At 31.8% G+C, this 26,833-nt stretch overlaps 1 protein-coding gene across 5 annotated transcripts in view; it reads left to right on the top strand.

The window, feature by feature from the left end:
- The window catches only part of LOC143206505 (Ig-like and fibronectin type-III domain-containing protein 1), a 444,726-nt gene that overhangs the window by 402,185 nt on the left and 15,708 nt on the right, over positions 1–26,833 (top strand). For all 5 annotated transcript variants that reach the window (XM_076419075.1, XM_076419079.1, XM_076419078.1 and 2 more), the window contains 4 exons: positions 14,308–14,514; positions 26,046–26,192; positions 26,257–26,421; positions 26,481–26,708. In XM_076419075.1, the coding sequence (XP_076275190.1) occupies positions 14,308–14,514; positions 26,046–26,192; positions 26,257–26,421; positions 26,481–26,708 (747 nt within the window). The remainder of the gene's footprint in view (positions 1–14,307; positions 14,515–26,045; positions 26,193–26,256; positions 26,422–26,480; positions 26,709–26,833) is intronic.

Here is a 26,833-nt window from a genome sequence, read left to right as displayed (position 1 = left end):
CTATGTTTATAATAATTCATAAATTTGATTGCAAATAGAGCTAATATCAATTGTCATCCTCTTTCTACATGAATGCTTTCTCTTTGGTGAATACAACCTTATGTTACTTTTCATTTTACTTCTCTAACGAAGTTTAATAGTGATTAACATTCTACAGACAGCATTTTATCTTTTTTTAGCTGAAATAAAATAAGAAGGAAAAATCCGCTCCAAGTTTAAAACGAACTTATATTTTACAAACTGGATTTAGTACTATACTCTATGCCTATGATCTATATGTGACTTTCAGGCAATCTTTAGTACATATACATGAAAAATGCTAAACTTAAGTTAGATTTAGTTACACTCAGGCTTTAGTTATACTAATGTAAACACGTGACAAGACAACCCTCTACTTTACACTTCAAGTTTACTAACAAAGAAATATTGACGGCCTAAATATTGTAGTGGAATATTCCGAAATTATTTGCGAAATTATGACGAAACTTACGCAAAAATAATTTCTCAAAAATACCGATATGTGCGCTCAGCTTTCCCGAAGTTTGATAATTCTTGGAATTTCCTTGGCGCTTCGGAACTTCCCTGGAAAGGTCGACGACGTAACTCGGCGGCGAAGTCATAAGTCAAACTTTTCTCGCCGAATATTTTCCGGTATTTAACGAGCTTAAATTTGGTCATGCCAAATGTAAATTCGTTTTTAATTATGAAATAACTCGTCGGCGTCTTTTAAACTTCAAACCGTGATTTATTATACCGTGTCGTTGACTGTTTGTCGGAGGCGCAACTTTCTTCCGGAAAGTATTTCGTTTATTGGTCGACATTTGAAATAACTTTTTGTTTATTCCTTTGATTTTACTCCTGAACCGTTCAATCTGGCGAATGTCGACGGGCGGAGGTGAGAAGCGGCGTGGAAAACTGAAAGGGTTTAGACGTAAACAAAGGAAATTTAATTATATTCGGTGAAAAGTAGGTAAACAACTTTAAGGTTTTTTATAATTAAAATGTTGTACGTAAATAATACAGCAGTATGATGGTAATTTATTCATGATTTTGGGCTATATTAATTTATACTAATAATTTATTTTTACTAAAAGTCGAAAATATTGGATTTAAAGAAGCAAAATAATACAACAGTTGTGGCTCCAAACAAAAACTACTGACATTTCCCAATTAGACGTTACAGAAGCCCATTTTCGATAGAAGGATAGTAGCATAATATATATGTTATATCGCGGAAATGATACGATACTGGCTGCGAAAACTGTGTATTCCAAGGTACAAAACAGTGTGTTGATGGTAAGGCTGCATGATGTGATGAAGTGAGACGTTTAAAGATGGGAGTTTGGTTTATGTTACCAGAAGTATCGGAAAGTTATTGCCGTTTTTTCTTCTTTGAATTTGGCAAAGTGCCGCTCTGCAAGCGCGTGTCCCATTGATGCCAAAAGTCGGTAATCGGACGGGTTAAGGTCTGGAGAGCGGATTCGGTAATATGTCATATCCAAGCAAGTACTTTCAACGCTTCCTTGACCGGTTTTGCTTTATGAGACGGCGCGTTATCGTGCTGTAACATCACTTTACCGTGTCTTCGGGCCCATTCTGGCCGTTTTTCGATCAATGAATGGTTCAAATTGATCATTTCTTGTCGGTAGATATTTTTTTTTGAAGAATTATTTGTGATTTATTTAAGTATGTTGTACTTTGTACTAGTGTGGATTACGTTGAGATATCAACTATTAAATATAAGTGAGCTGATAAAGAGAAATATCGTACTTCTTTGTGATATAACACAATAATTCCTGCACGCAACTGTCAAATAGTTTATATAGTGATAACCCTAGCCCAGACCTCCTTAAGATATAACCTTCGAAACTATAATTTTTCATAAGTGAATTAACATACTATCTTGTAAAGATCATTAAAAACTAAGTTTATCACAAATTTTCTGGTGATATAATTTTTATACTTCCATACATTTTTGCAGCTTTTATGACATTATTTAAATCTACTATTTTCAAAATCTTGGACTAAATATGGATTGTAAAAAAAATCCTCTGGACTAGACATACTATTCTCTTCATGAAACTGTAGCTTATTCGTATAACTTCCTTGGCTTATTCATAGCATATGCCATTATTTCTCTCATAGCGTCAACTGTTCAAAGCTTTGCTTGTTTACTCCTTCCTTTGCTCCCTTCTCCAATTGGGAATTGGTTATGCAATATATGCATAAAAATGTAAAAATTAAAAAGAATAACCTGACAATTTTTTTTATTCTGTAGCCTTAAATAAAACGGCTTTTTTGCCAAATGATATCTGCTGAAAGGCACTATAAATCAATAGAGATAGTTTGAAATTTTAAATCGTATTTATTTATTTATATTATTAATTTTCAAATAAACAATGAATCAAAATAGCTCAGGCTTAAGTGGTCAATAGATCAAATTGTCAACAAAAATGTGGTCTTATGAGAAAGGGAATTCATTTTCGTTTTAAACACACACAAGAAAATAAGGATTACGCCACAAAACCTAAACAGCTCTTAGAAAAAGAAATATCTGGTAATTAATTGTCACGAATTGTATGAAGACAACATTAAAATAAGTTAAAAAAGAAACGTTCTAATAGAACAAATAGTGTTTTTAGCTGCTCTGTATAAGTAGCATGTTATTGTTCTCAATCATCACGCCCTTCCTGAAGTTGTCGGGCTGAGCAACGACCGCACGAAAGCACCCGACTCCATAAAACCGAAACATTCGTCATAATAATATTGTCCGCCCGATGTCCGACGTCCTCCGACCGTTTGTCTTGATCACGCCGGGCGCAGAGAAAGCCTATTAGACGAGGTGATTAATGTCGCCGGGTAAATATGTTTGTTATTAGGTAGCCGGGGCGGTTATCGTCGGTTTCTCGACTGTTACTCGGTCCAGGAAATGGAGAAAAGACCGCCACGGATCTGCCCGTTCACCAACAGAAAGAAATAAATATTAATGGGTTAATCCCGCTTTCTTTCTCTACTTTTGTATAGGTAATTTTTCCTTGTCTTCGTACTCACATTCGTAATGACGTCAGCACATCGCAATGTTACCACATCAAATCTAACTTTTGTCACTTTTATTACTAATTCTTTCAAGAATTTCATTGACATTTGGCAACACGTACTAACCCAAATTGAATTTATTGTCTCGGTTGCATGTTCCGTCGCATCAGAGTGCATTCTATCTTTTTCTAATTGGGACAAAATGGGAAGAGAATATCGGCTTCGAGTTCATTTTTATTTTTAAAAAGTTAAATTCGCAGTATATTTGACGTGATTCTTGTGATTCTAATTGAAGTGCTGTATTCCTTTGTTTCAGTTTGTTCCTTCTCAAGTCATTCTAATATCACTGTATTTCCCCATATTTTTTTCTGTTAATACCTGTGTACATTTTTCTTGACAAAATTAGATTTAATAACTGCATTCTCCATGATGTTTTTGACACTTCCAAAAATCAGCATTAACTAGTAAAATTAATTAAATGTTCTTGTATATTCCGAACTATTTCACTCATATCTATACATATAAATGTTTCACACATTACAATACGTTCATCATCCGGTACTGGTAATTGTCAGCATTGAATAATTATCCCAGATCCAGAAGGTTTCATTCAGTGATGGTTACTTTTTGAGCCACTACTCAAGCCAATAACTGCGCTACTAATTTCCACTCTAAACGCTAGTTGACAATTCCACTTTTGTCAATTTCAAGTCAACCGAAGGGTGTTATTGTAGACAATCATTTTCACGTCATATCCAAATAATTCTTGCTTGTATATCTTTATCGTCCTACATGCTTATTACAGTAATTCTTCGCGACATCCCAGAACAATTCGATTTGAATTGAAATTCGAAATTGAAACTAGCCACTGATATTCAGATTACTTTAGATAAGCAGTGGCGAAGCAGTCGCCCGATGTCGACCTCCTTCCTGAAGAAATAACCAAAGAGTGATCCATAGGGCTAGCCAACACTGGACAACTTGCACTTAATATAACTATAATAACTGTAATGATGTTTAAATTGTCTCGGCATTCTCAAATTTCAATAACCCATGTTAATAATAACTAATATAAGAAGTCCTGAAAATATGTCAAACCATCGTTGTTCTCATAATTCAATATTTTACAATAGAACAACTGAGTCAATTCAATCGGCCTTTCTGAAGTGCTGATTTCTACCCGAGGTTTAACCATATCATTTTCTTAATAATTTATTGAATTCCAATTAAATGAATGCATTCAAAACTTGAACAGACTTATGATACATAATATCTGTCCGGAAGAGTCCCACCGCCTGCTGCTTTATGTGAGATAAAATGCACTTTACTTAAACAATATTATTTATAAAACAACGTATAGATATGTTTTAAAATTAAATTAGGAATCTATAGTTTACTTACCTAACTCAAAGCCTTATTATTAAGAAAAGTATTAAAAGGCCCAATTTAAATCTTTGGAAGGTGCAATAAATGTCATAGGTTCGGAAGAAAATTACAGCATTATAGCTCTTTGAGGAATACTCTCAGTACCGTTTTGAGTAGTTTTTTCTTGGAATGTGTCCATGAAACTAGTACAGGAATAGAATAAGAGTATATATCGATATATAGATGGCGATAAATAAATATACCTAGTTTTGTAGTCAAGTCTTGCATATTGTATATACGCCAGATATATATTTATTGGGGTAATTGTATTATATTATATTACGGCTGTAGTTGAATGCAAATATAAATGACAGCTAACGAGAATAGACAAGTAGCAGCACTAATATGTGCGGAGGAAGTAGCAGGGCCAGATGAAATTAAAACTGAAATTATGCGGTTACAACCATGTAAAATTAACTCAATGGAAGAGCAAAAGGCTGAAGGAAGCTGAGAATAGTGAAGGAGAGGCAACAAATCAGTGTCACACACTACTATAATCACACCCAGTAAGTGCACCATTACAATTTTATTGCATTCCTCTAGCTCATGATTACAACTGGAACCATCGTTTCACTCTGTTTTACAATTTAACTGCAACTATTTTACAATGCTCTGAAATTCAATGGACATATTAAATGAATATTTTAATTATCTGCTTAACAGGCCATATTACCAACATATACTCACGCAAAAGTCATTGGTGATAAAAATAGATTTAATGCATAGTAAAAAATTTTTCGACTGTTTAAAAATGTTCATTATTTCAAAGCTAGAGAAACAGTTGTTATGCGAACAATTTAATTTATATAAGATTGTCACTTACACTTAATCAAAACTTAAAAAAACTGGAGATAAATGCACATATATATAATTATAGTTAGTTTATTCCAAACAAAGACTTCTAATATTACTGCTAGCAATATTATGTTTCCACTTATTGCTTTGAAATCAGATTATTCCGGGCTACACTGAAAAGACCCTGATGCTAATACAGGCTTAATATCTACCAGCAAACACATAAATAGTACATTGTCGTAGTTAGAGGACATTCCATCTAGGTTCGCTTCTACTTTCGTCTTCTTGTTTTTCATTTATTTTATACAAATTCATTTTAGTATGCTCTACAATATAATTAATTGTACTATTATAAAACATTACAGATTACTCGTGACTGGGGGTAAACATTTTAGTTTATGTATGTCAAACAACATTTACACCAACATTTATTTATATTTCAAGAATGTTTTACAAAAATCTAATCAAAAAATCTAAATTATATAAAATTACAGATTGGTAATGTAAGCGTTCTCAAAAATTCTCTAAAGCTCTGGTAGATATAATAAGGTAGGGCCAATTCTTAACCAGAATCTTTAGCATCATAATCGGTACCAGTAAAAGATTTTTTTGCAAAATAGTAACTTCTTTTTAGAGAATTTTTTTTAGTTGGTGTTTTATATTTCGAATTTTTTTCTGAAAGACACATTAGGGAGGGATATATAGAAACATCATATATCACACATAACATTAGATGCTTGCATGTATTGTGAGCAATGATATCTATTGCTGAAAATGCCTATCAGTATTAAGAACTATTAAACAACCTAACCTTAAGCTCTTAAATTCGGTGGTTTTAACATTTTTCTGCATCAAAAACAGTTACTTATTTAATATTATAGATTTGTTTAGCATATTCAAACTCTAACGGTCATTGAATGTTCAAAATTACAAAACTTGTGTTGTTTAATCTAAGGAAATCTGCTGCCGAAGTCCATATACTTAGATATTTTGGATCCTAATGCTGATGCCTCGAGTACTCCGTCATATCCTAATTGTTGGTTTTCATACCAAGTATTTAATAGTAACAATTCCTAAGACAGTATGCTGTAAAATTGTATGAAACTCCAACTTAATATCTCTCTCTCCCTATCTTATCTTAAATAAAATTAAAGAAATTTCAAATAGCTTAGCTATTGATGAATCTACATATTCTGGCGAGTTGACTGTAATTGGCATTCGAACCGTTTTATTACGCATTTTTAATTGCTTCATTGCGTTACTGTTAATGAAAGGTCGTTTTACCATAAGAATATCAATCGTACAAAACCAAGTTAGCTACACATCGAATCCGAAACTAAATATTCATTGCTATAAAGTCTTGCTCTGCTTATAATGTTTTACGAGCTACTAAAACCGAATGAAGCAGTTACTGCAGGCGCCTACTCACGTCAATTGACTAAACTGGACTACATATTGTTAAAACAAAGATCAGCTATAGCGAGTAACAGACGTATCATCAAAATCAATGAACATATCGACGCTTAGCCACACATTGAAAGTGTTGTCAGGAAATAGAATATAGCAGCTCTAATAGAAAGTTGATTACCACTTGTTGGGGTCGATACATTGCTTGGCGTGTGCATAATTTCGATATGGAGAAGAGGTGAACTATTTAGATTATTATTTCGATACAGTATCGCTATATTACACAATATATATGGCACCAGCTTGTTTACTAAACGGATTTTTAAAGTAAAAAAGTGAAAAGACAACACATGCAAGTACTTAATAAATTCTAGATCAGGTTACTTCCTTTATTTTTTTGATGTAGCAAATTTATTTATTCGCAGATTCACTTTAATTCAATTGAATGTTACAGCCTATTTCAACTATGTTAAAATAAAACGTTATTTTATTTATATTATACATTACTGCCATGCAATATTCCTGGACCTCTCACAAGCTTTCGAGTGTAGTATTTGGGATTAATATAGAAAATGGGGAAACTGCTATCGTGGTTTACTGTCGACTGCTGGAATCATATTTTTTCGAAAGAAAATTTAGAGTCTCGTATTAAGGGGCATTCTCAACACTTAAACTTATTTCCGCTGAAGTTCCTCAGGGTAGTGTCTTGGGACCGCTCCTATATCTATTCTATACCCCTGATATACCAACAAAAGAAGAAACAATAAACAATACAATAGAAAAGAAACAGTCCATGTTAATATTGCGTTGCGGCGAAATGACAAGATCTAGTTATATCACTTGACAGATGTTCGATTCCTCTAGCAGAATGAGCTAAATACCTCGAAATAAATCTAGATGGTAAGTTAAACTGGAAACATCATATTAGCCAAAAAGCAAAACAGATTAGACTCAAAGTCAAGCAGCTCTACGGGTTAGTCGAAAGATACCCTCAACTTGACCTAAAATCAAAGGGATTGGTTTATCAGTGAATCATAAAGCCAGTTTGAATCTATGGGGTTGCATGAAGACATCAAACAAACCAGTAATCCAACGCACCCAAAATACAAAGTTCTACGATCAATTACCAATACCTATCTAAGCTACGTAACCAACGAAGATCTGCACGATGCCCTCAAAATCAAATGGATACAAAAAGTAACCCAAGATTTCGCCTTAAAACATGAAATAAGATTGCTATATTGCAGCAACGTGGAAGCAATACAGCAACTCGACAACACGCAGGAAATCAGAAGATTGAAGCGAACCAAACCACACGAACTTGTTTAGTGTATAAAGGTATTCTTAACTCTAGTTTAAGTAGTATTAATCCCGTAATCATCTTGGCTGTTTATTAGTGTAAGTATAACATGACAGTAGTAGTAAATTAATTCGTAAATTAAGATTTTACTAAACATATCTAATGTAAGATGTAATTAATAAAAAAAATATACATAAGCTTAATTGAAATGAATGAAATTAAAATCCAATAGTTAAATGGTACGCCCATGGTTGTAAGACTTGAGTCTCCTTCTCCCTCAATTTCCCCCCTTGTATATAAGGGTATTTGAACCTCCGACTAAATTGTTACCAAGGAAATGTAATTTACTTGGGACCTCAGGTGAATTACAGAGAAATTTGCGTAGTTTGCTTCGAACCAAATAGGTCCATTTTGATTTCGATTTGGTTACTGGAATAAACGATATTATGTTAGCGTTAAGTGTTAGTTCATTCTGCCTGACAAAGATTTCCGATATTGGTCGAGACAATAGTTTAGCACTTTAATAGCATCGAAAAGCTCTATTCGATTTGGAGCAAGATATTGATAAGTGCATGTCTCACGTTTAGGTTTGTTATTGGATTAGTTGAAACTTGATAGAAATATTATTACCGTATTATTTTTTATTAGTTATTAATGGTTTTCGATTATTGATGATTTATATACTCTTTGATAAATTACGAAATACAAGCCATTGCTGTAATTTAATCTTAAATAGAAAAAAATTTAAAAGGTAGAAATAGTACTTTCTCAAGGTCACAATTTTAAAAATAGGGTTAAACTTAATAAAATAGAGGAGAGATACTCTGGATTCGATGTACTTGACGGGCCATCTGCCTTCATGGTTCCATAATTACATACTAACCGTTATTTTCTCGCCTATTCCTTCTTCAGTTCATGAATATATGGTTGCCTATTGAGTTGAAACCATCACATATATGAAAATTATACCAATCTCTAACCAATGTTTTTTGCATATATTTGATAACATAATAACTAATAACATAAAGCTATACACGAATTGCTCTTTATATGAACTGATGAAAATGATGGATCATGTGCTTTTATAACACTTAAAACTTTAGACTTACTAATCAATAATCAAATAGACTTATTTTCTAAGAATAAGGTGAGTAAGGTTGGGATGATTCCGGGCTACACTGAAAAGACCCTGATGCTAATACAGGCTTAATATCTAACAGCAAACACATAAACAGTACATTGTCGTAGTTAGAGGACATTCCATCTAGGTACGCTTTCACATTCGGCTTCTTGTTTTTCATTTATTTTATACAAATTCATTTTAGTATGTTCAACAATATAATTAATTGTACTATTATAAAACATTACAGATTATTCGTGACTGGAGGTAAACATTTTAGTTTATGTATGGTCAAACAACATTTGCACCAACATTTATTTATATTTCAAGAATCTATTACAAAAATCTAATCAAAAAATCTAAATTATATAAAATTACAGATTCGTAATGTAAGCGTTCTCAAAAATTCTCTAAAGCTCTGTTAGATATAATAAGGTAAGGCCAATTCTTAACCGGAATCTTTAGCATTATAATCGGTACCAGTAATAGATTTTTTTGCAAAATAGTAGCTTCTTTTTAGAGAATTTATTAATTGTTGTTTTATATTTCCAATTTATTTTAAAAAGACACATTAGGGAGGATATATAGAAACGTCATATATCACACATAACATTAGATGCTTGTATGTATTTTGAGCAATGATATCTATTGAAAATGCCTATCAATATTAAGAACTATTAAACAACCTAACCTTAAGCTCTTAAATTCGGTGGTTTCAATATTTATACAAAGTGAACTCTTGCCTTGATAAGCTAGAGCGGTAGTCAGACGAAGCAACATGAGAAAAATATGGCTGGTGGATTAGGACTTTCCATTTGAATGTTCCCCAATAGTATTTTGCGATGGCTGATACAATCTAACACACAGATATGACCTTAGATTCACATATTTTATCTTTATTCTTATATGATTTATTTCGAAATATATAGAGATTTTCTCAAAAAATATGTTACACTAATTGTAAGCCATTATTATTTACTATTTGTAAAATATATATTTCGATGCTTTTTTTATTATTAAAATTATTTGTATTTGCTCCCAGAATGGTCTTCAGTTTCGAAAAATGGCATTTTTATTTGAATGAATTTTCTTCCTCGAAACTTCTTTTTAAGATCTGTAAGAAGCCGTTCATTGTTGGGTTCTAGATCTAGAAAATAGTTCTAAAAATAATTATTTCTTAATTTTTACACTCACTCGATTCAATAGCTTCATGTAAGATCGACCAGTGATAGTTTTACCTTTCTAAAGATAGTTGATGAACAAAACACCTTTGACGTTTTCATTTTAGACGATAATTTTGACAGGTAACATATTTATCAAGATTTCAAGATTCATTTGCAGCATACCGGATCTCATTAACAAACATATTTACGCTTAAGTACTTGTAAAAATCCTTATTTTTTAAATCTATGTTTCTACTATTTGTCATATTATTCCCTCATTATGTCTGTGTGTTTCTTCTAACCAATTACTTTACTTTAATCACTATATAAAGGAGATAGATAAAGTAAAATGAACACCATTAGTATATCCAGTTGCATATTGGCAACACACCTGTGTAAATAAGCAATGTACTGCTCAATCTACATTCCAAGTTTGGTAGATTATATTTCAGTTTATTTTATGTTTTGTTCTGCGGGGGTTAAAACAAGGAACAGGTGAAACGTGTCCTTCAGACTTCGAAAGAGGGAAAATCGTTGACACTCGGTAAAGAAAACAATTGAAAATGTTTAACGTTTCACGAGCAACAGTATCCATAGTAATGATAGTATACACAAAATATTATAACACATCATCGGTGAAGAGGAATACTGGGCAAAACCCGAAGCTAACTGAAATATTTCAGCAGAACTCAACCCTCACTTGATTACCTTTCCTTTGATATTTTTTCGTTAAGAACAATGGCGGGAGCTCCAAAAAGCTAACATTCGTGGAAGGGCTGGGATTGCGAAACTGTTTATAACGAAAGCTAACGTTAAGTTGCAAAAGAAGTGGTGCAACAATCAAAAAACCTGGACTCTTGATGACTCGAAGAATGTGGTATGATCAGATAAATTATACTGGTTATATTACTGCGAACAAATATCTCCATATCCTCAGTGATGATAAGATCTTACTATGACTGATATATTGCTACCAGATACTGCCATAGTCTAAGATAATAATTCACTCGTACGCACAGTCAAAAAAGAGTCAGACTTAATTTGAGGATCATCAGAATGTCAGCAAACATCTTTGCTGACCACTACTATCAACAAACCTCAGCATAATTGAATCTTTATGGGGAGTTTTAGAGCAGAGACTGATTAGCAGCTTTCCATCTCCAAGAACATTGAAGCGATATGCGGATGTTTTGGTACAAGAATCGGATAAAATTCAATTTGAAACTATTCAGACACTTTACGAATCTCTTCCGCGAAGAGTTTGAGCTGTGTTAAAAGCAAATTGTGGCCCCACATCTTGTTAATAAATAAATATGGTAGCTATGTCAGTTGTCCATATTATTTTGATAATCCCTTGTATAGTTTACATTTCAATACTTGTTTTGTTTTTTTAATATTAAATTGTATAATTAATTCTGCAAAAACGGGTAAAAACTTATAGTTCTTTTAAATAGTCTCTTGACAAAATTAATCAAAAGTAATTTGATTCTATGAATAAGAACATAAAAATATATCTATTTTATAACGGACGAAATAAAGCAACTTCATTCAACTTAAATAATTACGTATAGTGTGTAGTATAGACATCGACGCTTCCCAACTATTCCTTCAAATTAAATATGTCACATGCGGACGCTCCTAAGGAGCAGCAATCTGTGATAAAGTTTGCTGGGACTGCGAGCGGTCACCAATTAAACTTTGCCACTAAACACACCAGCTCGGGGTTAAATCTGGCTCGATTATCGTAGCAGAACAAAACTGAAGCCAATTTAACTAGATAACGAGGACGGGCGCTGGCCGCAAAAGTCCGATGGTTTAGAGACCTGTTTGAATTAGTCTTTGTGGCTGACAAATATTTTAAGGTTTGCGAACTATATACACACTATATTAATTAAAATGTCTATATTATGAGATGGTTTAGTTTATTATAATCTAAATGATGGTCGAAAATGGTCCGATTTGCGCTATTTGAGTTTGAATTGAATTCTGCATAATTAACTGCCTTATATTTGGATTTGTTTTATTGGCTTTGTTCGGTAATACGGATTATCGTAAATATTTAGTTGATTTTCTAAAATATTGTAACCTGATTTGTTTAATTTATATACATTCTGTCTGATTCAGATGAGGAATCGGTGTCAAGAAGTAACAAGGACTACTCTAACTTATGTATATTTAAACAAGTGAAATCCTGTTTTGTTTTTACGTTGGACATTAAAAACAGATAGAATACGTGTGACACGTTGCATCACTATTTAGTTGAGCGAGCTTATGTGTGCAAATAGAGTGTAGAAGTGGATATTTCTGAGGAATCCTAACCAATATTCGTTAAACTAAACCAATATTTGCCTGATTTTGCGACGTTGCCATTTATAAAATATTCGGAAAACAAACCAATTGAATTATACAAGTACTAAACATAAAAGTGACGCCTATACGTACTGAAGCATGGTTAAATGAGGCCAAAAATACAGGATGTGTTTTATATAAGCCACAATCTTAGTTTCTAGGTACATACTCTACTTTAAAGAAAGAATATTTTATGTTAACCATAATAAATGAAGGACAATATGAAATATTAATAGCCATGAATGACGTATATATTCTACACACAGGTATATCGATATAAATTGAATTCCTTCCTTTTATAGAGATTCCCCCTATTCTCTAGAGGGGTTTCCATGTTGTTTTTGCATATCGATGAGGAGACAATGAAGGTATTTTTTAGAACCGTGCCAGATATATTATTGAGTAATTTTAAAGGTAAATGAATGATGTTTTGATATATTTTATATATTGATAAATAAATTATATTTGTTACCTTACATATTGTTTTAGTTCATCTTTTTCGTTTGAATATTAAATGTATTACAAAAGGTTCAATAACTTAGACATAATATATAAACTTAAAATATTAAACAGTAAACTTAGTTAAATTTGAGTTTCATTTTCAAGTGAGAAATAATTGTATTAAATTCTATTTATGTTGAAGAAACTGCACCCTATTTTTATTCATTTCATCAATTTAATTCTGAATAAAGCTTACATCAAGGTGTGCTTTCTTTTCAGTAAATCCAACATTATTTAATTTGTATTTTTTAACAGATTTAAGTACTAATATTCAGTGCAACTACAACACAATAAACATATTTATAATAAAACTCGCAGCAACTTTGTTTTTAATACTATCAATACTTACCGTTCTAACGTATTCTCCAGGTAAGAAGGGGTCCCCCACCTTGTTCTTCTTCGAAGGTATTGATTAGATACATCTCTTTCGACAGAATCTCTTTTTAACTAGAATAAAGTGAGAAGGACAATATTGTCTGACGAATTTACAAACTGCAATAGGCAATACTATACACTGCTATATATCTTGATGACGTGAATTCACTGCTATTTTAGATACCTATGCTATTTTTAGATACTATATGTTAAATGGACATATCGCCACATTAATAGATGTCCTTAGGTTTGAAATATGAGGCCAGAGGAATTTTTAGAAAGTCCAAACACGAATTATAGGAACAACTACTCAAGGATCTCTATTAATTCTAATGTATACATTCAACGGGTTTACCAGACGTTGCACCATATGATTGACGTCACTCAATCGTCGCACAATTTTTTATAAAAATATCCTAAAATACAAGAACATTATACACCGTCAAAGTGTTTTTTTAGTGTTTTAATAACTTAAAACAGTAACTGTTATGTCAATGGGCAATATTTTGCAATATTATTTTTAATAAAAAATGTTCGCAATATACTTTAATTTATACCTAAATATTTTTAAATTAATTCACGATGCTTATATGATGTCTATACTGCCGCCATTATGAGCTATGTATACTGATTACATACTTAAAAAGTCTAAAAGCTCTGATTGCGAAGTAAATAGTCGAATATAAGCATTTTTAAAAATTAGATATATTCGCAGTTTATTTCTCCATAACATATTTTCTGACAGCATTTTATATCTACCTATTACGACTTTTGAATTTTTCAATTTAACAGTTCATCTATTATGTGCCATATATCAATAATATTTTTTATTTCAGGCCTACCCTCGATGCGAGATAGCATAAAGAATCCAATTCGGGCCTTTGAAGGTGAAAGTGCCCTGATCACCTGCGTGGTGAGGGACATTGGTACGAATACTGTAATGTGGAAGAAAGAGGATCGAGAAAGACACAGTACAAGAGTTCTCACTGCTGCTGACAGTAGAGTAACGGCTGACAAAAGATTTAGCGTTTTGCATGATTCAAGTAAGTTAACTTTTGATACTTCAAAATGTGTTCTGAAAATTATTATTATATTACATATTGTGATTTTTCTTTACCACCATTATTATTATTCATTATGTAATTTATCAAGCAAAGCATATGTTTTGCTGAAAAATAATTATTTGGTCTCCGATTTCGTCTCTTTTTAATCTCCATTATCATAAAACGACGCTATATATAAACAATTTCATGTTTGAGCACTTTATGAAGCTAAGTTCTCAATACATACACTATATAGAAAAACATATACCATCTGAAATTATACTTGACTTAATTATACATTTCCTACCAGCTATATGATTTTGTTTTCTTAATTTTTTGTTTATTTGGTTAAATTGATAATTGTTTCAGTATCTTAGTTATTTTTTATTAAGCACGCATTTGAAATCGCCATTTTTCAAATTAACTCGACTACAACCATAACTTGATTCGAAATTACCGTTAGATAGACACTTTTTAGACATTTGTATAAAATAAACAGGGAATAACAAAGAGAAAACTCAACAGATGTCTCGGCAAAAAAGTTTTGCAACATTCAAGATGGTACTGTGATCGACATTCTAGTAATTTGATTGGTTCTTAAACACACTTTACCACGCGTATTCATCACGCGACTAACCGTTGACGTATATAAGCACAATATATATAAATATATACAAATTTATAGTTACATGTATTTTTTACATACATATATGAATATCAAATCTATAAAATATAAATTCTCCATCCTTCCCTGTTATAATTCTAAGAACTTCTTTAACTGAAAAATTTCTCATATACTTATTATTAATATTTTCTAACGTAATAGTTGTAACGTTTAATCCTTAAAACATTTACGTGTTTAAAACAACGAAAAGTCTTAAAATCTACGTTCTTAATAAAATATGTGTAAAATTACTGACATTGTTTACATGGTAGATTCTTAAAATAAAGCAGATGGCTTGACGTAGCCTAAGTGTACCTTAAGAATCTTTAAAACATTTTTGGAAAGAATTAGATTAGATTTTTTAAAAAGAATTCACTTAGCTTCTTTTCTAACATAATTGTTGGAGTATGTATATTTTTGACTTCATCATTTGTAATAGATCCACAACAAAAATCCAAACGGTTTCGTTTAAGTAGCTTTATGACACAACATATTCACTTGGATATTTAGCCAAAATATATTTCTTTAAATAAACTAGCATTTCAAAAAATTGATGCTACTTTAATAAGCATATTTTTAAAACATAATGCAATTTAACACTATTTAAATTATTGACTTTGCAATAAAATTATTAAATGATTTTGCGATACAAATAACGAAACGATACGAAATAAACCATTCAAATCCCTTCGCAGCTTTGAATGAGTCAAACAGGCAATAAATTTTAATTAGCGTCATCTACATATTGGACATGGTCAGATGTTTTTTCAAAATTGCCTATATATTTAAATCTCTATTTTCTCTGCGAATATAAATCGTACTGTAGCGACCTTGAGGCATGTCGAATTTTACATAGTGGAATAATGGTCTACAAAATACCCAGATATATAATCCCAGATGTTGAACACGGGCGGGATGCCAGCAGCGCCAACTAGAACCCGATAACGAATAGCTGGCATCCCCGAGACGTTTATTTGGGATGTTCTTGAAGGGTATTTCCAATCATTTCACTAACCGACCTTCGTCTGGTTTAGATGTGCCACCATCGACTGCCCAAGCCTCGTCTCCAGGTAACACCGCTGTGATCCGTTTTATCTAATTGTATTTTTCACATTTTTTATAGAGTCAATAAATAACGGTCACATAATGTAAACACCACTGTTTCATTTCATTCTACCTCCATTCACCGAGCCATATCATATATCCTAAAGTGGTGACCTAAACGTGATCTTTCGCAAAATTGGATTTGGAGTCGTGAATGGAGGGTACGTGTAACATGGTGTATTTTACGTGGCCGTTATATTTTTTGTTTCAATATTTTCAATATTTTTAATTCGATTCATTTTCGATTTTACCGTTATTCCTTCAACATTACATTAATTCAAACATTTGTTCCTTATTAAATTTTATTTTAGTGCTGGAACAATGAAGCTTAAATTTCATTTCATTATTTCCAATTAATTTTTTTTTAATTTTTTGTCCAAAATTTATTTCTTTCGCATTCTTTTGAACTCTTAGAGATTTTTACATCACTGTTTAATCATCAGCGTCTCGGCTAAATATTTCTTTCGGCGCTATGTTTAAATCATAATGTCTTCCTTCGCTCGCCGTCTCCGTCATAATAGCAGACATTTTGATTTGAAAGGTTGTCGGCAGCTTCGGTCGGATACCGTCGTTATTTGTTCTTTCTGAATTACCGTAATGTATGTGACTACGGATTAGTCACAGGGCAGCTCCAGAAGCTAGGTACCGATTACAGTCACCGTAGATTCGTCATGTCTTCGCCGAGGTACCAGAATTGCCAACGTCTCATCGTCGAAGAAAATAAGCTACCACGTCGTCGAACAATCGATCCTCCCACAGCGTCGATTACGGAGCCATGTCCGAAAAATAGCTTGTTTTCAACGTCGTCGATGGACCACATTCAAGTGCCAAAACGACGATGAAGCAACGGTATCTGTAAGACCGGAAGACATCAACAGCCGTACCAGATCGCAACCGTACCAACCACAACCGTTTCGATTTATCATATTTTTCAAAGCCCTTTTCATACAGCACATTTTGTTTTGTATTTGATTTTTTTTTCATACATTTTTGTATTTTTATTTACTTAAAATAATAGTATGTAAAATTCTGGCAATGAAGTATTGTATCGACCTTGAGGCATGTCGAATTTTACATCGTGGAATAACGGTCTACAAAATACCCAGAAATATAATTCGAGATGTTGAACACGGGCGGGTTGCCAGCAGCGCCAACTAGAACTCGATAACGAATAGATGGCAAACCCGAGACGTTTATCTGGGATGTTATTGAAGGGTATTTCGACCCATTCAGTACTCGACCATCGTTTGGTTTAGACGTGCCACCATCGACTGCCCAAGCCTGGATTCTAAGTAACACCACTGCCATCCGTTTTATCTACTTTGTATTTTCCACATTTTTATATTACTCCAATGAATAACGGTCACATAATGTAAACACCACTGTTTTATTTCGTTTTACCTCCATTCACCGAGCCACATCACAAACCCTAAAGTACTAAATTTCAATTGAGAAATAATCTTCAATGTCTAATACACAATATATTCTGCTCGCGGTTTGACAATAGTGGCCGATAGTTTTAATTATTCATTCATTTCATTCAATTTAGAATTCAACATTTTAGTCTCAAAATAAATTTCCGAACTCGCCCATAAATATTTGACCACCAGTAAAAATGCCGATCTTTATGACATTGAAATTGATGGCACTAACAGTGACACTTTGTATGAGAAGACAAAATAATGGTTTTTACTACGGTCCTCGTGGTTTTTCCATATCTTTTCGCCATGTAAATCTTCCCTGAACTACCACAAATACTTCAAACCCAAAATTAGCCAAATCGGTCCAGAAGTTCTCGAGTTTTAACGAAACAATTCTTATATTCATAGATTATAGAACTTGATTTTATAAACAAACTATAACTAACAGTAATCCAGCTATAGTATATCTAAAGTTATTTTGTACATACGTCATTTAAATTTGTGATGTCAAAACGTCGCAATGTTGCCGCATCAACTTTGAGTCTTAGTTCAGTTTGGTTTTGACAAAAATGTAAATAAAATTATTAAACAAAAATACTGTTATCAAATATAATTTATTTTAACATTATAGTAAACCTAATGCCTATATTATCAAAGGACTTAAAACTGCAATTAAGTACACAGTTATAATAGTTTGTGGGTTAGGGTTGTGTATGATTATATTACTCTTTTCCATACCACCTATGAGTTACGAGTTGTGGGCGCATTTATAGTTGTATCCTCTGGAAGCCTGATCCACCAATTGCATATCCAAGTAATATATTTTACTTTCATTATAGAGGATATTTACCTTTTACACTTAGTTCTTCTGTCCCTCGGTACAGTATTTCCTTATAAACACAATTTCATATCAATATATTTCTCCTTCGTTTGTTCTGTTAATACCTGTTTATATATTTCTCGATAAAACTAGATTTAATCACTACATCCTCAATGCATTTGGCATATCTGCAAAACAGATACTGTTCTTTTTCTCCAGGCACATTTTAACCATAGGCTCATGTATATTCTGACCAATTACACACATATTTGTGCATATAGATCTTTTACACTCTACAAAAGATATCCTATAGTTATCATATATTATATACTTATCTTTACTTGTCTCCATTCTGGTCGCCCTGTCTTAGAAATTGGCAGCATTGAATCATATTATATTCAGAAATATTCATGCAAGTGAATAAGCAAGATGTTACTTTTCAATATATCTAACATTTGTTCACAATTCCATCATTTGCAATTTCTTCTTCAATGTGTCTTATTGAGTTCATCCAAACCGCTTTTAAAATATGTATTATTTTAAAAGCAATAGCCGGAAGTTCCATGCCTTCTTCTATACTTTTCAGACTCGCAGCTTCCTTTGAATTAATTGTATTAAATTATTTAATACTACAAATATTCGTATTGAAAAACTACTTACCCTCACCCGCTTTATATGAGGATGGTTTTTTTTTCGGCGAATCCAAGACCAAATTTTTCATTTTTCAGTGACCGTGCTCATATAATATTCAGTGCAGCTGCAACACGCACAAATATTGTTAATAAAAACAGTAAATATGCTTACCTCTGATTTTACTGCCAAGAGGGGGCCTCCGTTATCTCGTTTCTGTTCAAAGCAACTAATGAGAGTTCTGTCTGGCTTCGGACTTTTGAGTCAGAGTAATAATAAGTAGCGATCTGAAATCTATAAAACAAGCAAAGCATTAAAAAATGTTTGCTAATTTATAACTTATCTAATCTTATAACTAGTGTTTTGAAGAATTTTACATACGTTTGACAACCGGACGACTTTGACAAGCTAGTTCGGTTACACGTTCGAACTTATCACACAGCATTGCGTCTCTTTCTAACTACAATAAAATGAGAAGGAATATATTGTCCGATTCTAAAACGAATTTTTAACTTGTATAAACAATACATTAAATATCTTGATGACATATGTACAAAAAAACCTTGGATAGACTATATATCACTTAATGGTGAACAATAAGTCTTGTCTATATAAAAGTCGTCTCTTGTTTCTCTTTTGAACAAAAATAGCGTACAAAGGGGCAATTTTTCTGTTGTACCACGCTCCACTCGAATTTAAAGAGACATAAATGTTTCGGCAAACTTCGTAAATTGGAAAACAAAATGCATTATGTCCTTTGTTTGGCGGATGTCAGTTATAATTTCCTTTGATTTTTCTCCCTTTTTGATTGCGGATTTTCCCCAGCTCGGTTTTTAAAATCTTGTTTGTCAACTAGTTTATGCTCTCAAATCGCTTTTTGTGCTTTCCGCCAACCTATTTTGTATTATCTGATTTCTGAATGGCAAGAGAAATACAGTATTGGTATTTTGGATAGATGCTAATTTACAAAATTGTTTTATTCTTGTTATTAAACTTGAAAACTGCGATAAATAATACTGATATGTATTAATTATGACTGTGATAATATTGTAGGATGTTGGAAATAAAATATAAATAGGTTACTTTTCAAATTTATTTCGTCATTTTGAAATAATCTTGAATGCTTTTCGTTGTTTTGTATTATATATTTAATATGTAGTAATTGAATATTTATATCTGTGTAAAACATATTGAAATATATGCAAACTGTCGCAGGGATTAACGCTGACTAACATTTTTTAAACTGCATTTAATTAAATCAACAAAGTATTGATACAGTTAAATTACTACACTACTAAACATCATACATTATAATGTCATAAGTGAGATTATTGTCAATAACTTAAGTATCAAATATATCGCATATATGTAGTTATTCTTACTTTTATGTTATAAAAATAAATATAGAGTATAAAATTAAGTATGCACATATTGTATATTAAAATAAGGAATATATAAATAAAATTATTTTCAAATTTAAATTCACTAAAATTTCACTTTAGCATATTAGAAATATAACTAAAATAATTGATATAATTGATAAAAGGTTCAAATTCAAGAATACTAACAACTCACCAACAAATGAGGAATTAAAATTTTATGAAGCTATTTTATATTTGTTAATATTGTTTACAACATTTATTGTAACTCTTGATGCACAAGTTAACATGTTTATTACATGCAATATTCTGTTAGTGTTTTGTTAAGAATAAATGCATTTCTAGTAAAACCTAAAATGAACCAGAAGTTAATACCACTAAAATTTACAGAGATATCTTAATAACCTTTTGAAATATCTCTAGTACATTGATATACTATGTCATCAGAATCATATCAGTGACTACGGGTCCTTAGATGAAAACAATGTTTCTTAGCTATTCTGTGTTTACCATTTAAAATTGGATACAAGGATGAAATTTTGCCTTATACTGTATTCTTCTCTCACAGCTGTCAAGAGTTCTGGAGAGGTATTTGAATTTGTAACGTTGCCAGTTTTATAAAATGATACGTATGTTTGAAGAATATAATATAAATAGAATATATTATGTTGAATTCACACGTTTAGTTTATATTCACAATATTTTGGTATGTGTTTAGTCCCCTATAATTTAAAAAATATAATATTAAGAACCTTTTAAAAACAACTTTTATTTTAAAATAAATCTGAAAAGAAAAAAGACAAAATTTACAGTAACAAACCTAAGTTATAGTTCTTGTAAATAATTCGTATACTTGAGGGGTATAATATATATACTGGAATTCACAAATTAACCTAAAATCTCGCTTGAAACTGAAGTTCAAATTTAAATAATTTTTCTATCTATTATTTTAAGTTTATATATTATGTCTAAGTTATTTAACCTTCTATAAACACATTTTAAAAATTTTAAAATATCAAATATTAATCAGTTTATCAAATATAAACACCAAGCATGGATTTATCTTCAAAGTTACTCAATAATATATTTCACACGGCACTACAAAATACCCTCTTCATTGTTTCTCCATCCATCGTCTGAATATCTTCTATATACAGAAACAGCATAGAAACCCCTCTCTTAATTCATTCAAAAAAAAAAAGAAGGAATACAATTCAAATCGATATACATTAAGCCTGTTTAGAAACATTACAAATACATCCACGGCTATATTATTTTAACGTTTCATATTACCTTTAATTTTTTATGATTAACTGTAAAGTAACGTAGGTACCCAAAAACTAAGATTGTAGCTTATATAACACACGTGCTTTATTTTTGATCTCATTTACCCATGCTTATAGTGTCACTTTTATATTTTGGTTATACACCTGTGGAATTCAGTTGGTTTGCTTACTGACTATTATATAAATCTTCTAAGTGTTTCTTTTTCAATTTCCATGATGTGGATTGACTATATGGTCAATGAGCTCTGATTTTGATAAGATATACTCACATAAAGGACATCCAGTCATATTTATCTCCACTTTTACCTTTTACTACGTAACTATGCCTAAAGTATAATTAATTTAGTATAGAATTCAATTTAAAAAATGAAAATAAAAATTGAATAGATGCCTGGATGGAATGTACTCATATGTATCTTCAGATTATAAAAGTTTTAGAACAACTTTTTGACAAATCAATAATTTATTCATTACTGTCTACCATTCATAATCAAAATATGGACAGTACAAGAACAAATAAACTATAACAACAAAATTCTTAACCTTACAAAAAAGAACTTCTATAAGTATTAGGGTCGAATCCAAAATGACTGTTGTAGTTTATTTGATTCTATTTCTCATTGCTTGTAAATGGCAACATATCAGCCGGAAACTACTGAAGTTTAGCGAATACCGATTAGGATTCTGCACAACTCAAAAAACTTAAAAGTTATACATGTGTATCTACGTAAAAATCTTATGTAACTTTATAAATGATAATATTCAATACCATAATTTTGCCGGCTTGGTTGACGCAGTGGTAAAGGCGACAGGACGGTTCACCTACTGCTGCGATAGTCGATTCGAATCTTAGTTGGTAAAAGGAGACTTTAAAATGTATCATAATATTTATCCAATTTAAACCTCTAATAGCTTAAAATTAAATAAAACTGTTTAATAATATGTTAACTTACTCACTTTCGGTTTCAATATCGTTATCGTTTTTAATAATGCAGAAAAGATATATTCAATCATTTTTTAACATTTTTAGGCAATATAAATTGTTTTTCCTCTTTCATAATAGTTAGTCATCAATGTCCGCAAAAATCCAAACGACTTCAATCGTATATGACAACTATTATCATTTAGAACATATTAAATATCCGCCGTCGGTTGTCAGTCTTAGTAATAAATTACCATCACGCACAAAACACGTATCTTGACATATCTGCGAATGACAGCACACAATTCAATGAAAACGGCACTGACTTCAGGAATATTTGGCCTCTGACATTGCCGGCGCGCTATATATCGTCGGCGTAAATCAAAAGAGGAGCCCGTACCGCATCAAACGAGCAAAAAAATAAGCCAGCGAGCCGAGAACGGCGCCCGTCACGAAAGGAGGCAAAGAAAAATCGGGAAAAATTAATAATTCGCAAACCCACCCGATTAAAACTATTAAATAGGATTTAATATAAATTCTTGCGTTATTGGAATCCAAACGGATCGGGCCGGGACGATGGGAGTGTAACGGAGACGGAGCGGATAGGCAGAGAAGTTGGAGACCGTGGAACTATATTGATAAAAGTTTTCGAATAAAGCAGCGGAGACGACACTTATTATAGCCGAGCCCGCTCAAAATTTCATTTAATAATGTTCCGGCTCATCCGGGGCCCTGACGATGAATGAGCGATGCGAGGGACGCGAAGAGGGGGGAGGAGATCTTATTAAATGAGAATTAGAAACAAAAATCTTCCATAGAATGTGATCTTATCGGTGTGGAATTTTTACATATTTTCCGGTAACTACGTAAATTAATTTTAAAAAAGCATGTGAGTTCTTTTATAAAATAAAGTCACAGAATAGACAGATTTCTCCCATGTATAAAGTTTACTTCGTCAAAGTCACCTGAGAGGGCACAAAGCGGATTTATATTTATTAACTACAGGGGGAAACTAAAAAATAGGATTGAAAGTGTTATTATTATTTTTAAATATATTTTAAAGTCTCCTTTTACCAACTAGGGGTATATCTGGCCTAATATGTACTATCTATACGTGTATAGATGTGATAGTATTTAGTCTTTTTGGCGTTTTATTGTCTCACTCTTATCAGCAAAAATTAGAAGCTACAGATTCGACTATTTTAAAACCATGTGTGTAGAAACACGTGTTAAAATTTTCAGTTTTTAAACCTCACAATTTACTTTCAATAAAATATGATATTTGTACTTACTTCTAATTCTTTTTGAGGATTTTAATTTTTGACAGAGCAACTGTTGATTTCAATATTTCATTTATTCTGTGATCTGCGATTATACACATATTATGTATCTCAATTCAATTATTGATGTATATCATAAATCCTAATTAAAGACTGTAAACTATTAAAATTACCATTAAGGATTTCATCTTAGGTTGATAGTCATATGTCAGTCTAAAAGACAAAAAACAAACCTTTATGTTCAAAAACTTCATGTAGGATATCGTAAGAGGTTCATATTATGCACATATTATGTATTTCAGTTCAATTATTAATGTAGATTTTACTGAAAGACTGATTATTAAAATTACAATTAGAAATTACTTCTTGGTTAACCAGTTGTGACCAAATGTGGCATTTGGGCTCATAATTGGCCTAGAATGCAAAAAAAACTTCCTTTTCAAAAACTTCATATAGGAGATTATAAGAGGATTTCTGAAGTTTATAATTATTTTCTTTTAAAAATTGTATTTTTGTTATACCTATGGATGTTATATGCTTGGTAAACGTGAAATTATCATGACAAATGCTCTGCAAATACCTGTTTGCAGTAATTTGATTTTTCTGTAGTAAACACTGACAAGCCATGAGTATCGAAATGGTTACTTACATAATATTTTTAATAATTAATTGCAGATATATTGTTATTCATGCAGGGTATAAGAATGGTTTTATTTGCTCATTTTATACCATGGAAAAATGAACCATAACATGTTTTTGGTATGTTTGAAAATGAATTGTGAAAGAACATGGAGGAACCACCAGTTTTTTTATGGATAATGCACCACATTTATGGACACCATATTATAGCGCACTGGTGGAAAATATCCCAACAATAACATCAACAAAAGCTGTAATAAAGGAATGGAATGGCTCAAAACATGAATTAAGTTTTTAAGAGACTATGCTAAAAACTGAACTATTTCAAATTGTTACTTCGTAAATATATGAAATGATTCATTGCGTTTTTTGCAACCTAGCTTTTTTAGAAATAAGCCCGGAAAAAGATATACAGTAGATCAGATGACTGAATAATACGGTCACATAGTATTACGACTTCCTCCCTATCACTGTATATTCAATCCAATTGAGTTGATATGGGTAGTTGTAAAAATTATTATAATAGACATGCTGGTCGAGAAGGATATTCCATCAAGAACTGTTTGAATATGTGGAGGGAAGCATTGTCAACCATAACATCTTCGGTTTGGATGAACCCGATAAGATATACAGGGGAAGAAATTGATAAATGGTGGCATCGTGACATGTTTTAGACAGATTAGAAATTAACAGTTTAGTTATTGACTAGGAAAATGATTTGGACTTCAGGATATGTGATAATTCTGTGCAATGCTGGAAATTCCTGAAAGAGAGATTGAAAACAACTTCATGGCATGCATATAATTAATAGAGTATAAATGTAGAAAATGGTATTCTAGGATATTAAAGATTTGTGTGCATATATTTTTAATTGTTCACAATTAAACATGGGCATTAAGTTAGAATGTATGAGGAAAGGATGAATACTAACTGTTTGGTAGACATGGTAAATGCATTAGGTACAATTCATTGATTAATTTTATCAACTCTACCTCATGGGTGGTGTGGAAAAGAGTTCAATGTAAATATAATAAAACAACTCTAACCTACAAACTATTATGCCTGTGTTCTTAATTATAGTTTTAAGTCCTTCGATAAAATATGCATTAGATGTACAATAATGTTAAAATAAGCTATACATGTTTGATAACATGTTTAGTTTATTTTATATCAAAGTCATTGTTTATCAAAACCAAACTGAACTAAAACTTAGAGTTGATGGGACAACATTGTTACATTTTATCGTCACAAATTTTGATGACTACATACGCCATCAAAAATATATTTTTGAATACACTATATATCAGATATTCGTATTATTTTATCCATGCCTTGTATAAACTATGTAGAAAATTTAAAGTAACTTTCAAAAAAAATTTGTTGCAGCTTCGAACCAGCACAGTAACATTGAACTAACATCAGGTGGCGACGTATGGGTTTTAGTAATTGAAGATGTGAAGCCGATGGATTCCGGCATATATGTATGTGAAGTGAATAGCAATCCCATAGTGAGAAGTTTTCATAAGCTCAGCGGTATATCACTTTTCATTCGTTCTTATCGCACTAGAGGTCACGCATCCCCGTTTTTATATTTTAGTACTCTCCAAGGCCATAACCGCTAATCCAACTGACGTTATCATCTACGAAGACGCTAAACCAAACAATAACTTTATGAAAAACCACAATTACACCGACTGTTGCATGGCACAGAACGTTTCTAGCGGTTGTTTGGGATTCTGTAACATTCAAAGTATCCTTGAAGGTAAAATAATGCATTAACGATGCTTTAGATATGAAATTTAACTTGATTTTTATTTTCAGGAAGTACCGGGCAGGATCCTGAGAATTGCGAGCAAGATTTTCCTTCTATTGTTCGATGCATGGCGGATGGTAGAAATCATGTACCCTGTTGTATTCACGAAAACGTTCCTGATATATGCCAAGACGTATGTCGAGGAGAGTACACTGCTATTACCGAAAACATCAAAACTCATTTTTCCTGTTCGGCATATACCGAACAAACTCTGGCATGCATCGTGGAAGGAATAGGTAAAACTCATATTAGACTAAATCTGTTCTATATAAGATAAATATACATTCAATCGTTATGGATATATATATATATATATATATATATATATATATATATATATATATATACTTAGCAATTAATT

The sequence above is a fragment of the Rhynchophorus ferrugineus genome, unplaced genomic scaffold (assembly GCF_030347505.1).
Source record: "Rhynchophorus ferrugineus isolate W39M unplaced genomic scaffold, kcgeb_rfMv2 rfM1, whole genome shotgun sequence".
In the NCBI taxonomy this organism is placed as follows: Eukaryota; Metazoa; Arthropoda; class Insecta; order Coleoptera; family Curculionidae; genus Rhynchophorus; species Rhynchophorus ferrugineus.
Note: the sequence above shows the minus strand (reverse complement) of the source record. Positions and strands in the feature narration are given on the sequence as shown.